General features: G+C 53.9%; 1 protein-coding gene across 1 annotated transcript in view; it reads left to right on the top strand.

Annotated features, from left to right (window-relative positions):
• Positions 1–15,422, top strand: part of DSCAML1 (DS cell adhesion molecule like 1) — a 348,497-nt gene that overhangs the window by 310,039 nt on the left and 23,036 nt on the right. The window contains 3 exon segments of the mRNA XM_030332277.1: positions 4,788–5,028; positions 8,220–8,366; positions 10,887–11,042. Coding sequence (XP_030188137.1) covers positions 4,788–5,028; positions 8,220–8,366; positions 10,887–11,042 — 544 coding nt within the window.

The following is a 15,422-nucleotide window of genomic DNA, read 5'->3' as shown; positions in this document are numbered from 1 at the left end:
CCATGCCTCCTCCCTTCTCAACCCAGGAATGAAGCCCCAACAAGCTTGCTGATCTCTGATCTCTTATAATTCTCATGCCCAGTTTTTGTTTTTGTTTTTGTCTTTGTTTTTGTTGTTTTGTTTTGTTTTGTTTTGCTAACCACAGTGAGGACAGGAGGATAAAGGGATGGGTCCCCCCACCACTCCCCACCCCCTCTCCGCCTTGGCACTCTGAGGCAGGCCTGTACCTGAGGTGGGATGAAGAATTTGGCAATGCTAAGCAGGGAAGATGGGTTTTCCACCACACCGGCCTCTCTTCTAAGCCCCACATGCTGTAATAGGTCAGGAGTTGGGTTTGACTTTGTACAAAGTTCAAGGGAGCCCTGTGGATGATGAGAGATGACAGAACAGGGTCTTGCCCTCATCTTGGCCCTCTCACTGGAGCTGGGAGGTATAGCAATGTGATCCCCTATCTTCTCCTGGTGAGGCCTTCCGCAGGAGTCTTGGTGTTTTCAGGCCTCAGTTTCCTCCTCTATGAAATCACTGAAAATAACTGTCCTCCCTACCTCTGGGGCTGGATGAGGGGCAGAGACCTTAAACTCTACAGGATGTCCTGAAGACCCTGTCACATGAGAAAACTCTTAGAGGAGACCCCACAGCTGGGCACAGAAACAGATTGGAATAACCTGGAGCAGGAGGGAAACACCGTCCTGGGTAACTCTGGCGAACTCACCACCACATCGCTGCCGTGGGCCCTCAGGGCCGCCTGTTGCACTGACTCTTCCAGGCTTCAAGTATTTTCTCACACTGGCTTATCTGACCCTCTGTTCCTGGAGGGTAGCCAGAAGAGGTACTTTTATCCCGACCCATCAGAGGAGGCCACGGCACGGAGTTTGGGAACAGAGAGCTTTCGTAGGGCCTGTATGTGTTCTTCTTCTTGGAGCTTTCCCATCCCAACAGTGGGGCTTGGGGGGAATGCCTCCTCTGCTCCTGGGATCCGACCTCCACAGTCATTTTCTGGCTCTAACTGAAGCTCGGGCACTTTAGTTCTCCCCCAGGCCCTTCAACAAGGTAGACTTGAGAACTGGAGAGATGCAGAAGGGCTTAGTGATATTTTCCTTAAAAACACTACACTCTTGTGTGTGTCTCCCCACCCCCCCTCGCCCCCCACACCCACATAGACACAGAGCAGAGCCTCGTTCCTTCTTTCCCCAGAGAAATGACCAGAATGAAAGTGAGGTAGGGACTACACAGTTGGGCCTTCCTGGGAACCATGCCCAGAGCCATGGTTCCACTTCACATCCAGATCTGGGCACCAAGCCTTTCCTCAAAAACTTGGGGGAAGGGGGTGAAGCCTAGAGTCCAACCCCAAGTCTGTCTGCATCCTGGTTCTGGACCCATTTCCTAGGAATACTGTCAGGAAGCCAGGAGGTGGGGGCAGGGAATGAATACGTATGTAAAACACTGAGCCTTTTGGCTACAAAGCTCTGACCCGGAGGTCGATAAAAATTTAGAATCAGATTTATTTCTCCAAAGTCTCATAATGAAAAATAAAATTGATTAGAAAGTTAGAACTTCAGAATGAACCAACCCATCAATAAATTTTGGCCTGACTTCTCAGGGGATTTTTTTTTTTAACACCAAGAAACAGATTAATGAAAAATAAAGATTCACTTGAAAGATAAGTCACTTCATTTTAAGACCCTTTCCGCGAGATGGATCGCCACTGCTTTACGACATAAATTTGCAATCAGCCCTATTGATTTCTTAATGCTTCAGAGAAATATTGTTAAGATTGATTTAAATCCTGAGTGTGCCTGTTGGGGGTGAGGGGAGCAGTGGAAGGGAGAAGAGAGAGAGAGAGAGAGAGAGGGAGAGAGAGAGAGAGGGCGAGGAGGAAAGAAAGAGGAGGGAGGGAAGGAAGATCTGTCAAGATTTGTATAAATATGTGAATATATATATGTATATAGCGGGGTGTGCCTGGATGCCCATCCAAGGCCTCTGTCAGTATATGTTGATGTGAATATGTTGGTATATGTCATGGCATAGATGGCTGTGGTCATGTGGACACGTGTGTTACTCTCTGAGCGTGGCAATAGGGTGTGTGTATGTAATATAAGAGTATGTGTCATTATGAAGATGGGGTGTCACTCTTGAAGGTATGTTTGTGTCTATAATAGATGTCTCTGTGTGTGTGGGTGTGTATGTAGATTTACATGGGCAGATATGAGAATTCAAAAATCTGCTCACTTACAAACTAGCAAACAGGACTGCCCAAGTGCAGAGAAACATTATTCAGGCATTAACAAAAAGTCAAGTCAATTAAAAACACACACACCTATTTAGTGAGTTCAAAACAATTATGTTAAATTAAAAACTTCATTTTATTGAGTTAACAGCGAGCTGAAAATGCAGTTCATTTAAAACATTCATTGAATTAAAAAAAAAAACAGTGGGGCTGTTTTACTAACTTAATTGTTTTTGATCTCACTATTTTTTTGTATAATAAAAGGTAGGCTTTTAAATTAACTTCATTGTCTTTAAAACCCTGATTCAAGTTGTTTTTATATGCACTGGGGTGGGTGCCGTCTCTCAATTTCTAGATGGGCAAGTCTGCTTGTTAAAGGAGCCAGTTTCTGTCTGTGAGTCTAAGTATACGTGACTGTAGGTAGGTGGGTGGATTACGGTGTTTGCTTTGATGGGTCCGGATGTGTGTGTTCGTGGTTCCGGATGTGAGAGGTATTAGGATCGCGTGTGTGCGTCTGGTTGTGTATCAGGGTTGAAGCTTGGAGTGAAAGCATGTTTTCCAGCCCCAGACTCATGGCACTGGTGTTTTCTCTGTTCTCCTGGCTGACTGGGGCCAGTCCTTCATCCCCACCAGCCAAGCCAGGGCTCCATAATGCCCCCTTCTTACTGTGTGTCCTCATCTACCTCTGTCCCTGCATCTGGGGGCTGGCTTCAGGCCCCAGTCCCCACGTACCCCAGCCCCTTACCATGATGCCCAGGGCAGTGTAGCTCCCTGCTCCAAGAAGGGCTGGGCACACACCAAAATCAAGGACTCTTTTTTTTGTTGTTTTAAATGTGGTAAAACATATCCACCATTTTATTCATGGCTAAGTGCACAGTTCAGTGGCATTACGTACATTCACAGTATTGTGCAACCATCACCACCGTCCATCTGCAAAACTTCTTCATGATCCCAAATAGAAACTCTGCCCCCTATTGAATGATAGCTCCGCCCCCAGGCCCTGGAAACTTCTAGTCTGCTTTCTGTCTCTGTGAATTTGACTATTCATGTGACCCCATGGAAGCTGTATCAACACAATATCTGTCCTGTTGTGTCTGGCTCATTTCTCTTAGCATGATGTTTTCAAGGTTCGTCCACGTGATAGCACATGTCAGGACTTCATTCCGACTAAATAAGAGGCTAACTGTCAGGCTGAATAATATTGCATTGCACTCATGGGCCGCTTTTTGTTAATCCATTCATTCGTCAGTGGACACTTGGGTTGCTCCAACCTTTTGGCTGTGGTGAATAGGGCTGCTCTAAACATTGATGTGCAAGTATCTGAGTCTCCACTTCCAATTCCTTGCGGTCTATACCAAGGAGTAGAACTTCTGGATCATCTGGCAATTCTATGTTGGGCTTTTTGAGGAACTGGCAGACTGTGTTCCCCTGCAGCTACACCAGTTTGCATTTCCACCAGTAGTACACGAGAGGTCCGATTTCCCCACATGGTCACCAACACTTGTGGTTTTCCATTTTTTGATGAGAGCTGTCCTACAGGGTGTGATGTGATGTCTCGGGCTTCTGTTTTTATTCAAGCTAATTGCTCACCTCCTTCTCCGTCTGGTTACTTTTTGTCTGCTGTTCCCTTTCTTTCAGGTCCCCGAGCCCATGACAAATGATATTCCTATTCATTCGTTCATTCATTCATTCATTCATTCAATAACCGTGTATCGAAGGCTTGCTACATATCAGCCATCGTTGTAGACACTGAAAGCAGAGCAAAGAGCAAACAAAACAGGCAATGCTTTTCATCCTCATGGTGTCTACATTCTGATGGAAACAGATGGGCACATAAATAAAATATCCAATGATGCTGAGTAAATGCAATGCAGAAAAATAAAACATGGGGAAGAAAAGATGGGTTCAAGAGGAAATGGGGGCCGGGAAGAAATGTAAGGAATACTGAACAGAGGGCAGGGAGCAATCTTACAGAAAGAGCATGAGGAGGGACACCTGGGTGGCTCAGTCAGTTAAGCATCTGACTTCAGCTCAGGTCATGATCTCGTGGTTCATGAGCCTGAGCCCCGCGTCGGGCTCTGTGCTGACAGCTCAGAGCCTGGAGCCTGTTTCAGATTCTGTGTCTCCCTCTCTCTCTGCCCCTCCCCTGTTCATGCTCTCTCTCTGTCTCTCAAAAAATTAAAAAAAAAAAAAGATCATAAGGAAGACCTCATTAAGACGGGTATTTCAGCAAGGACGCCACAGGGGTGAAGAGGCAAGCTGTGGGGGTATCCAAGGCAAAAGCATTCCCCTTCAACGGACATGGGCCCAGTGTGTACAGCAAGAGACCAGTGCTGGAGCCTAGGGAGCATGGGGAAGAGGAGATGGGCCCAAGAGGTAATGGGGGTCAGATCATGTAGGGTCATATAGTCATTATAAGAACTTTGGCTTTCACTCCGAGTGAGACAGGAGTCTTTGAAGTGTGGGGAACAGAGGAGTGACATGATCTGACTTTGGCTTTAAGAGCAGCATCTCAGAGCACCATTGTGTCTTTGTCTCCCCTCCCCTACCGTGCTCACAGGCGCCCAAGAAGGAGCTGCAGAATGGCGTCATACGGGGCTACCAGATCGGCTACAGAGAGAACAGCCCTGGCAGCAATGGGCAGTATAGCATCGTGGAGATGAAGGCCACCGGGGACAGCGAGGTCTACACCCTGGACAACCTCAAGAAGTTTGCCCAGTACGGGGTGGTGGTCCAAGCCTTCAATCGGGCTGGCACAGGGCCCTCGTCCAGCGAGATCAATGCCACCACGCTGGAGGATGGTGAGGGCACCAGCAGAGGGTAGGGGTGCAGAGGCAGGCTGCCAGCGAGGACTCAGGGCCCTTCCACTGCTCCTGGTCCCCATCACGGTCTTGTGAGGCACACAGGCTCCCTGGATCCCTCCGTCTCCTCTCGCCCACTGGCTCCTCTAGAGATGCTGGTCCACGGAGCCCCCCAGGTCCTCAATCCAACGGCCAGCACTCTATCCACTGCTTGCCGACACTCTGCCTCCCCAGCACCTGCCACCCGTCTGACTCTCCATCCATGTTTCTCCCTCATTCTGGCCCTCGCTTGTCTCTCTCTCCGGGCCCTTTCCTCTACATCCTGCTCCTGTTTCTCTTCCCTTGTAGCCTGCAGGTTGGACAAAGGGCAGAAACCAAGTTACCTTTGCAGTTCTGGGCTAGAACCTGTCCACTACCTGTTTCAGGGACCTGAGATGAGACTGGGGTTAAGAGAGTCTAAGATCCATGTGGCAGGCGATTTAGAGGCCACTGTTTAAAACCTGATTCTATGAGGACTAGAGAGGACTCTTGAGTAAATACAGGGCCCGGTTTTCAGGGGAACAGGGTTAGGAGAAAGCAGGAACGTGCCCGCTCTCCGAGCACAGAGGAGGGCCCGCTGGTACCTGAGCCTGTGCCAGGTCGAAAGAGGAGACATGGCCCTTGATGCCTGCAGCCTCCCGAAGGGCAGATCAAAGAAGCAGGGTGTTCTCCTCGGCTTCCGGCTTGACGTCCCTCAACCCCAACCCAGAGTTTGAGACCAAAACCTGCGCTAAGTCTGACCCTGCCCCAGCAGAGGGAGGGGAGTAACTGTCCACAGGGCTTAATGCCATCGGAATACCCAACATTCCACTGTTAGAAAGTCATTCCTTTAGGTTAGGCAACGCCTTCTACCCACTTCACCTTCTCTGAAAATGTAGACACCCTTGGGAGGGGGGACGCGTCAGGTCGGAAACACCTGAAAGCGGATTAGCGCGTACCAGTGGTCCTTAACGTTAGCTCCAGATTGGAATTATCTGGGGAGCTTTCAAAATAATGGTGCCCAGGCTTCATCTTCCAGGATTCTCATTCAGTGGCTTTGGGGCACGATCTGGGCTTCAGGGTGGAGGCCTGAGCCCCTGGGGAAGGGAAGAATGCAAAAAGAGGGAAAGGCACATAGAAAGCAAAGAGGCACAGAGAAGCCTGGGTGGTGGTGGGGAGGACCACAAGGCAGCCAGCCCCCCCATTCCACACTGGCTCCATGCCTCCCCCCCCCCACCCCAGCACCTCCCCTCCGTGATGCTGGCCCCAGACCTGGCTGGGTGGAGGAGGACCACCCAGCTACCTCTTCACACGAGCAGTACTAGTCCCAAGTGGTGCTCTAACCCAGTGGTTCTCAAACCTGAGTGTATATCAGAATCTGCTGGAGGGCTGTAAGCAGGTTGCTGGGCCCTCCCCCTCAGAGCTTCTGCTTTAGCAGGTTGAATCAGTTTTGCATTCCGAATACATTCCCAGATGATGCTGGTGCTGCCGGCACGGGAACACCAATGAGAACCGTAGCACTGACCTCTAGGGCCTTACCCACACAAGGAGCCAAGGTTCACGCAAGCGAAGTAGCCTGTCCAGAATCACCCATGTAGTAACGAACGGAGCCCGGATCAAAATCCAGGTCAGACCCTGAATCCCGTACTCTGTCTTCGCCCCGTTGTCACACTCTCGCTTGGGAGCGAGGCGGGATACGGGACCAAGTGACGTGGATGCAGGATGCCCCGGGGAAGGCGCGTCCAGGGGAACCGCTGCCCTGAGCCCACACGGACATGCCCCGCCATGCACTGAGCTTCCTGTCCTCCAGGGCCAGGCCCGCCTCTGGCCTTCATCGGGTCACCGCCTCCCTGCTCTGGGGTGGGGGTGGGGGTGGGGGGTGCAGAATTTCCAGGAGGGCGAGATCGGCGTGGGCTGTAGAGTCATTTTCAAAACAAAGGAGGAGAGGGAAGAAAGTTTCCAGCGGCAGTTGCCCGGCACTTTTTCATACTTAATTAAGGCCCTCGTTAGCCTGTCAGATCCCGATGGTTTCCTGGCAATATTAGCACTCCTCCTGGGGTATTCAAGGGCCCCTGCTTTAGCAGTAGTGTCTTTTCCATAATTATATTACCTTCATTTTGTTCGAACGGGCGATCTGTATTAGTTTATTACACTGGGTCCCTAATTACATGGTGCTTATATTTTTACACCTAAGTAATATGAAACAATAATCATTCTCAAAGAGGATCGTTACGATGATGTATTATCATTTAAATGCTCATAAAAATTAGAGTTGCCTCTTGTGGGGCAATGGGATCTAATTACCTTCCATCCAGCCTGTGCCTCCTTCCTCCCTCTCAGAGCAAAGCACACATGGCCCTTCCCTTTGGCCCCCGCAATTCGGAAGCCAGCAGGAAGGGCCACCAAAGTTCTCCCCAGCCAAGGTGGCTCCTAGAACCTGGCATCCCTGCCGTCTGCCATCTCAGAAAAAGTGGCCTGCACCGGGGCAAACCCCTGAGGGAGGGGGATAGGACTTGGGTTAGGCTCAAAGATGGCTTTCCAATGGGGAAGGTTAGAGGCAGGGCAGACCACCTACATTGGCCTCAGAAAGTGCTTTCTCGTCATCCCGGAGATTTTGATATATTCATGTTACAGGGACAAGGGACAAAGGTGTAATGGTCCCAGAAGTCCTAAAGGTGTCTATGGCTCCCCTTCTCCTCTTCACCAGGGTGAGGGGACCGCTTCCTTCTTTTCCTTCCCTTCAGCTTGGCATTAAGGACGCAAGGGGCCCGAGAACCAGGCTGGGCTCAGACCACCTGGTCAGATGACACAGCAGGGCCAGCAGCCGTCAGATAAGACCCAGGGCTGGCGTGGAGATCTTCCAGGCTCTGTAGCATCCACCCCGGGCTTTGGTGCCCACTGGTGAATCCCCATGGGCTCATGCCCAGAGTTCATCACCTTCTGCCCCTGGCATTTACCCGGAACGGGGAATGGGCCACCGGGAGGCCAAGGCGCCGAGACTGTGAGGACCTCTGTTTACCCAGAAGAGGACACTTGCTTCACTTCCCAGCCACACAGCCCAGACTCTCCTCACTCGTTGTCAGGAGCTCCTTCCATGTTCCTCTGGCGGGGGGCACGGATGTCGGGCTGTACCTCCTGACGGGGCCCTTTGTTTCTCTCCCCGCCCTGTACAGTGCCCAGCCAGCCCCCGGAGAACGTCCGGGCCCTGTCCATCACCTCAGATGTGGCGGTCATCTCCTGGTCAGAGCCCCCACGCAGCACTCTCAATGGCGTCCTCAAAGGCTATCGTGTCATCTTCTGGTCCCTCTACGTGGATGGGGGTGAGTCTGCCAGGAGTGAAGTCCGGGTCTTGGGGTGAGAGATGCAGGGTCTGTGTCCGCGCTTGGAGCCGAGCATCTTCCCATGGGATGTCCGGCGGAGGCGCAGCTCCCTCTGCTGCGCGTGCTACCCCAGCCAGAGCCAGAGACCAGGGTGGGTCACCCCTGTGGTGGGGGGAGGGACGCCAGCTGCTCCTGGACGGCAGTGTGTCTGGGAATGACTGGAGCTGTGATGGTGCACGTGTGTTTCTAATGTAACATGTGGATGTTCGGTCAGGGTCCGGGCAGGGAGCAGGAGGTACCCGCGAATGGGGCAGTTGAAGAGTTTCATGAAGGCGCTGCTTGCAGAGGGCTGTGGAAGGAGGGCGGGGCACCGAGGAACAGTCCTCACCACCTAGGCCGGAGGGGACACGAGGGGGAAGCGGGGCTACCAGGACCTGGGGGAAGGGGGCACCCCTTGGCCAGGCCGTGGGGCAAGCAGTCTGCGCAGATGAGCCGCTTGGGACCCGGAGAAAGGTGGGGAAACACATGCAGTGAAGCCTGGGTAGGAATGGCAGAGGGACAGCAACCAACCCTGTGTGTGCCTTCCTCGCCCTGGGACGCGCGGGTCCAAACAGTCGTGTGTAGCCTCACAAACACACCAAGTCCCCGCCCGCTGGTGGCCACGGGAACCCTGCAGTGATAGGGAAGTCTGCCGCTGTGCGAGGCAGAGACCCAGCATCCCCAACTACGGAAATGTTCTATCGGGGGCCATAAGGGCCCCCGTGAGTTTACCTCCCTGGATCCTAAACCTTCTGCCTCCAGCCCCGGGGCCCTCCCTTCTCCCTAGGAAGACCTGAGACTCCAGCTCATGGTCGTTTCTCCAGGGCACCTGCCTTCCCCTTCCCCTTCCCCACCTGGATGCCGCTGTGCCCGGATACACTGCCAACAGGAAGTGTCCTTCTTGCCTCTATCTCTGTCATCTCCTCTGAAAGCACAGAGACCTGGAGCTCAGGAGCTGGATCTCCGGCAGTGTCCTCAGTTCATGTGTTGGGGGACAGCCTCATGCATTTCTGCTGTGCCGCATAAGGGGTGGTCTGGCTTTCCAGAGCGTGCTTCCTCTTTTCTTTTTTCTTTTTTTCTAAATTTTTTAACATTTATTTATTATTGAGAGACAGAGACAGAGCATGAACCTGGGAGGGGCAGAGAGAGGAGGAGACACAGATTCCGAAGAAGGCTCCAGGCTCCGAGCTGTTAGCACAGAGCCTGACGCGGGGCTCAAACCCACAAACTGTGAGATCATGATTTGAGCCGAAGTCGGACGCTTAACCGACTGAGCCACCCAGGCGCCCCTTGCTTCCTCTTTTCTAAGCCTGTAATCTTCCCTAAAGTCACCTGGGTTGTTGGCCATACTGTCCTCTTTTGGGGTCTTTCTCTGGCTCCGGTCCTGAACAGGACTACCCTGGTTTCTGATTTCCTAAAAAGAAAGGTCCCACTGCTCAGGCTTCTGAGGTTTCCCCTGCGCTGACCCGGAGCTGCCTCAGGCCGGGCGTGGTGTTCTCATGCCCCTGGCCCCTAGCAGACTGTTGCCTTCCCCTGGCCAGGCTCTCTGCTTCGGGCTCTTTGCCTGCACCGGGTCCCCGGTGAGGTGCTGGGGTGGGTTGCAGGCACCTGTCTCCTACGAAGCCCGTCCTCAGCCAGTGCGTCTGGGCCCGTCTTTTGGAAAGCCCGATGGTCCCAGTGGATGGCTGTCAGCTCAGGAGCCTGTCTCTTTTCCTCCTTCTAAGACCCTGGTCTTCCCGTGGGACCCTCTCCCTAAACTCGTCTTCCGTCTATAGCAAGTTCCTTGGCAGAGTCAGATGACGGGTCCTCACTGAGCCGGAGGAAGGCCCGGCCCTTCCTGGCGGGGGCTGTCCCCTCTACCAGCCTCGCCCGGGTTCTCCGTGTGGGTGCTTCCTGGGGAGGGTGTCCCCAGCGGTGGGGAGAAAGGAAGGGGCTTAGCCGCTCACAGACACCACTGAGCGTTCAGGGTGCTGGCCCAGGAGCAGTCAGACACAGAGGAGGCAGCCTCAGCCTGTCCCCCGTCATCCCAGGGTAGCACACTGCCTACTGACCTGAGAGCCGAAGGAGGCCCTGGGACAGCAAAGAGGAATGGCTGTGACCATCTCACCTGGCCTAGGCTCCCTTCCAGGAGATCCCTGGGATCCCTCACATGGAGAGGGGAAGGGGAGGAGGGGAAAGGTGCTCAGATGGAAAGGGAGAGCATTAAGCTCAATTTGGTACGAGGTCAGCTGGGGCCGAGGCCGGGCATATGCCGCTCGCCCCAGTTGGGCCACTTGCGGAGACACGCGGCCTGGGAGCAGAGCCCCAGACCTGCCCCCCGGCGCCTGAAGGTGGCGGTCCCCCCGGTCGCCACTGCTGTGGAGTCGAGGTCTGAGCCCAGTGGAGCTGGCCCGACCGGAGCCCAGGCTGGCCGAGGGGCTGCGGCAGGGGCCCCAGGCCCGGCCGGCCTGGCCGCGCTCCGACGCTGCTTGTCTCGGGCAGAGTGGGGCGAGATGCAGAACATCACGACGACGCGGGAGCGGGTGGAGCTGCGGGGCATGGAGAAGTTCACCAACTACAGCGTGCAGGTGCTGGCCTACACCCAAGCCGGGGACGGCGTGCGCAGCAGCGTGCTCTATATCCAGACCAAGGAGGACGGTGAGTCCCCTCCACTGCGCCCAGCCTGGCCTCGCCCACCGGCCAGGCTCCCACCCCGCCCACCCCGGACCCGTTGCTGAGCACTGCCCAGGGGGAAGGGTGAGAGCAGGGCACCGTCCTGTCTCCTGTCCCCGTAAGTCATTGCAGGGTGGCTTTGAGCATGCTGGGGCCCCGCTTTAGGAGAACACAGCTTACCGCAGGTGGCAGTGAGATGCTCTGGGACTCCCCACTCCCTTAGCTCCCCTTGCAGCCCTAGGTCGGAGGCCAGGTAAAGCCTCTCTTCCCACCCCCTCCCCGAGGGCATCCTCTTTGTGGCAAGATCCTGCCTGGTTTCTTCTGGAGACGGATGGTTGGGGTTGGGGGAGGAGGGGGAGAGGATCGTCGCTGCACACATCTCAGGTTAGGGGCGTGGCAGAGGCCCCAGAGCGGTCCAGGCCCTGGACTCTGGCATGCCGGGGAGGCTCTCAGGGCGAGAATGGGATGTGCCTCCATTTGGAGCTGTGACCTCCAGGCCCTCCACCCTGGGGCAGAAATGGAGGAAAATAAGGAGCCAAAGCTCAAGGGCAGAATGACAAAGTGAGGAGGTGGGGGAGTGGAGAACCCAGCAGAGAACAGGGTGGGAGAAGGGCCACCCTGCCAGGGGGCCTCCTTCATATGGAACGTGTCCAGCAGGTGCTGTGTGTGCCCACGCTGCCAGCCTCTGTTTCCTTCCTCGTGTCATCCCAACACGTCATTTTTTTTTTTAATGTTTACTTATTTTTGAGAGAGTGCAAGTGGGGGACAGGCAGAGAGAGGGAGGCACAGAATCCGAAGCAGGCTCCAGGCTCTGAGCTGTCAGCACAGGGCCGGGCGCGGGGCTCGACCTCCCAACCTGTGAGATCACGACCTGAGCCGAAGTCGGACGCTCAACCGACTGAGCCACCCGGGCGCCCCATCACTTAGCTGATTCTTAAACCTTCTGAGGCAGGTGCTGTATTTTAAAAGAGTTTGTGTGCAGAGGGGCTGGTACCAATGGGCACTTAAACTAGCCAACATTGCCGTCATGGCTTCCTACCCTCACTGCCTCCATTTTCTCAAAGTTCCCACAGTCTGGGCCCCTCCTGTGCCACTTGGCAGAAGGTGCTGGAGGGTTAGAGTTGTTGAGAGGAGGGTCTCAGGCTGGGACTGATGGTAGAGAGCTTCCCAGGGCAGCCTAGCCCTCGGGGAACAGAGCAGTTTAATCCAGCTCCCCACTCTCCCTAAGCCCTGCCCTTCTCTCAGATCGGCCCCCTCCACGCCGTAAGCTCTGAGCAATTAAATATTTACCAACCTGCCTGCCCTACTTTTCCTGCCATTAATCCCCCCATCAAGGTTTCCTGGGACGGCTCCAGGCAGAGCCACCTGCTCTTATGTGGAGACCAAACGGGGACTGTGCTCAGAGCCCGGCCCCTTCCAGAGCCTCTGCACCACACACACGGGCACCTTCCCAGCCTCCAGAGAGGAACCACTGGGGCCCCCAGACTTCTTGCAGCCTATTCTGACGCAAGGTCTGAGCCATAAGCACCTCCACATGTTTCACAAAGGTAAGGGATTCCCCACAGGGGAACCCAAAGTTCCGAGGAGCTTTCAACCTTTCGATTTAGAGCTGCCTGCAGAGGCTCACAGGGATGATCGCGGGCAGGGAATGGGGCCCTACCGCGAGGCTCCGCAGAGCGGAGGGTCTCCCGTGGGCGCGGCAGAAGAAGGGTCCCAGCCCTGCCAGTTATGGGCAAGTCACTTAACCTTTCTGAACCTCAGTTTCCTCGTGATAAAATGGGGACAGTGATGCCTCATTGGGTTGTCCCAAGAAGCACGTTAACTGTAAAATCCTTTCTAAGACGTGCGGTGCTAGCAAACAGCAGGTGCCTAATGGCTACCAAGGTGCTGGCAGTGAAGTGACTGCTTTGGGAGGACCCAGGCGCCCCGGAGAGGCTCAGTGCCCCCCAGAGGGAGGCCCCGGGCCAGAAGGAATCCACTGTCAGATGAGGTCTCGTCAGAACAGCGGCCACACTTGACATGTGTACCACATGTGGTCATAAGCGTGGCTGAGCCTTGCCAGTAGCCCTGTGAGGTACATCTTATGTCCATTTTAGAGGTGAGAAAAGTGAGGCATAGGGAACTAAAGCAACTTGCTGAATGTCACTCAGCTCCTCGGAGGCAAATGAAGACCTTCTTGCCTCCATATCGTCTATTCTGTAGGAGACAGGAAGCTTTGGGCTGTGAGTAATACAAGTTAAAGAAAAAAAAAAGGTTTCAGCAGTAAGTGGATTTATTCTCACACGTAACAAGAGGTCTTGAGGAGGCAGCTCCACAGGGTTGGTTCACTCCGTGGGCCCCCGTCCTCGGCACGTCACCTGTTCCTCCCGCGGCTCCCGGCATCACGGCAGACAAGACCGAGTTCAGAGTCGGAGAAGTGGCCTCCTCCTATGGGCCTGCCTCTCTCGGGGAGTGAATAAAAACCGGCCCAGAAACCCCTCCTCAACAGATTTATCCTCATGTCCCATTGGCCACCCTGGGGCAACGTGCATCTTGCGAAGCCAGTCACTGAAAGGGGAATGGAATGATCGCGGCTGACTTCCCCCGAGTATGGTGAATCCCCTGGTGGAGGTGATGGGGACGGCTTTCTCTGAGGGACAGAGGGCCATGGGTCCCCAAGGATCAGGAAAGAACGACAGCCGACGGGCGGGCAGACAAGCGGGCACTACACCAGCCCGGCCCCACCTCCTCCAGGTTCTCCCATTGTGTCGATGGCAGTTATTACAGCTCTTTCCGGCTGACTTGGGAAGCAGACAGGCCCGCATCCTGGCTCCAGCTCTACCATGGGAGCTTGGACGAATAGCCAAAGACACTGTGACTCCCTACCTACCGCCCCCTGCCTGCTCCCCTCCCCACCCACTGCCAGCTCAGGATTTTGCATGTTTCCAAGGAAAAAATGAGCAGGAAAGGTAGAGAAAACCAAAAATAAATTAAAAGATAAAATGAAAACAAAGTCAAATAAATTCAAGCTCGTTTCTTTTTTTTTTTTTTTTTTTTTTTTTTTTATTTTTGAGACAGAGACAGAGCATGAACAGGGGAGGGGCAGAGAGAGAGGGAGGCACAGAATCCGAAGCGGGCTCCAGGCTCCGAGCCGTCAGCCCAGAGCCCGACGCGGGGCTCGAACCCACGGACCGTGAGATCGTGACCTGAGCTGAAGTCGGACGCTTAACCGACTGAGCCACCCAGGCGCCCCCAAGCTCATTTCTTACGTCCGAATCCCCCAGTCTATAACTTGGTCTCAGGCTGACTTGACTGGACTTTGCTGTTCATGAGCAACAAAGCCTCTTGCTGACACCCCAACTCCCCTGGGGATACCAAATCAGAGTGAAGGCTGAGCTGGATTTTAAACCGTTTTAAAGATATTTAGCCAAAGAGGGGGCTTGGCTGGACCTGTGTTGCGGGGAGGTAACCCTCACGGAAGCGTGGACGACAGATGGCAGGAAGGGGCTGGGGGTGGGGGCAGGGATGAGGACTGGCCTCAGAGAAGCCTGTTAGAACCTGTGGGCATCTAGGCAGAGAAGCAGAAGGTGTGTGCTAGGGAGGCAGGAGGGGAAGGTGGAGGGAGAGGTGGAGACAAGCTCAGAGAGACGTGTCAGAGGATTTGCACTTCCAGTAACGGTGGACTATGTGACTCAAACCCACTCTCCTTCTTGCTGAGAACACTAGGAAATCCGGATAAAATATTTTTTAAAACACCTGCTTGAAGGCATCAGAGAGCTGGCGGGAGAGTGCAGAATTACTGGGCCAGGATCCAAGGGAGAGTGGAAGCCCAGGAGGTGACCCTGGCATTTGGAACCGCTCTCCCCGTGGGGGACATTTGCCGAATCTGGACGCAGTGGCTGAGAATCGGAGCAGCACTAGAAAGCCGTGGATTGGAGACAAGGGCCTGCTGGGGCAGGCGGGTCCCCCTCACTTTGAGTTGAGACCATGAGGGCAGCACTGTAGGATTAAAGGTGCACCAGAAGTACACAGCCCAGCTTCAGATCATCTCAGTCCTGGAAGTTAGAGTAAGGTAACCCCAGATTGCAGGTCCCTGTCAGAAGCAAACACAGATTCTCCCTTTAGGAAGATTACATCATTTGAGGCCTCAAACTATTTCTACAAACAATTTTGCAAATGATGTGTCTGGCACCCAGTAAAAAAATTATGAGGAACAACGTGAACAAAAGCAGGAAAAAAGAGAAACAGATAAAAGAAACAGACCCACAAGGAGTCCAAACACAGGTTTTGTCAAATATGAACTTTCAAATAGTTATTCTTAACAAGATTGAAATTTTAAGAGAACTGGAGACTATCGAATGGAAAATCTAGAAACCAGAGCAACTA

Source organism: Lynx canadensis, chromosome D1 (genome assembly GCF_007474595.2).
Source record: "Lynx canadensis isolate LIC74 chromosome D1, mLynCan4.pri.v2, whole genome shotgun sequence".
Lineage (NCBI taxonomy): Eukaryota > Metazoa > Chordata > Mammalia > Carnivora > Felidae > Lynx > Lynx canadensis.
Note: the sequence above shows the minus strand (reverse complement) of the source record. Positions and strands in the feature narration are given on the sequence as shown.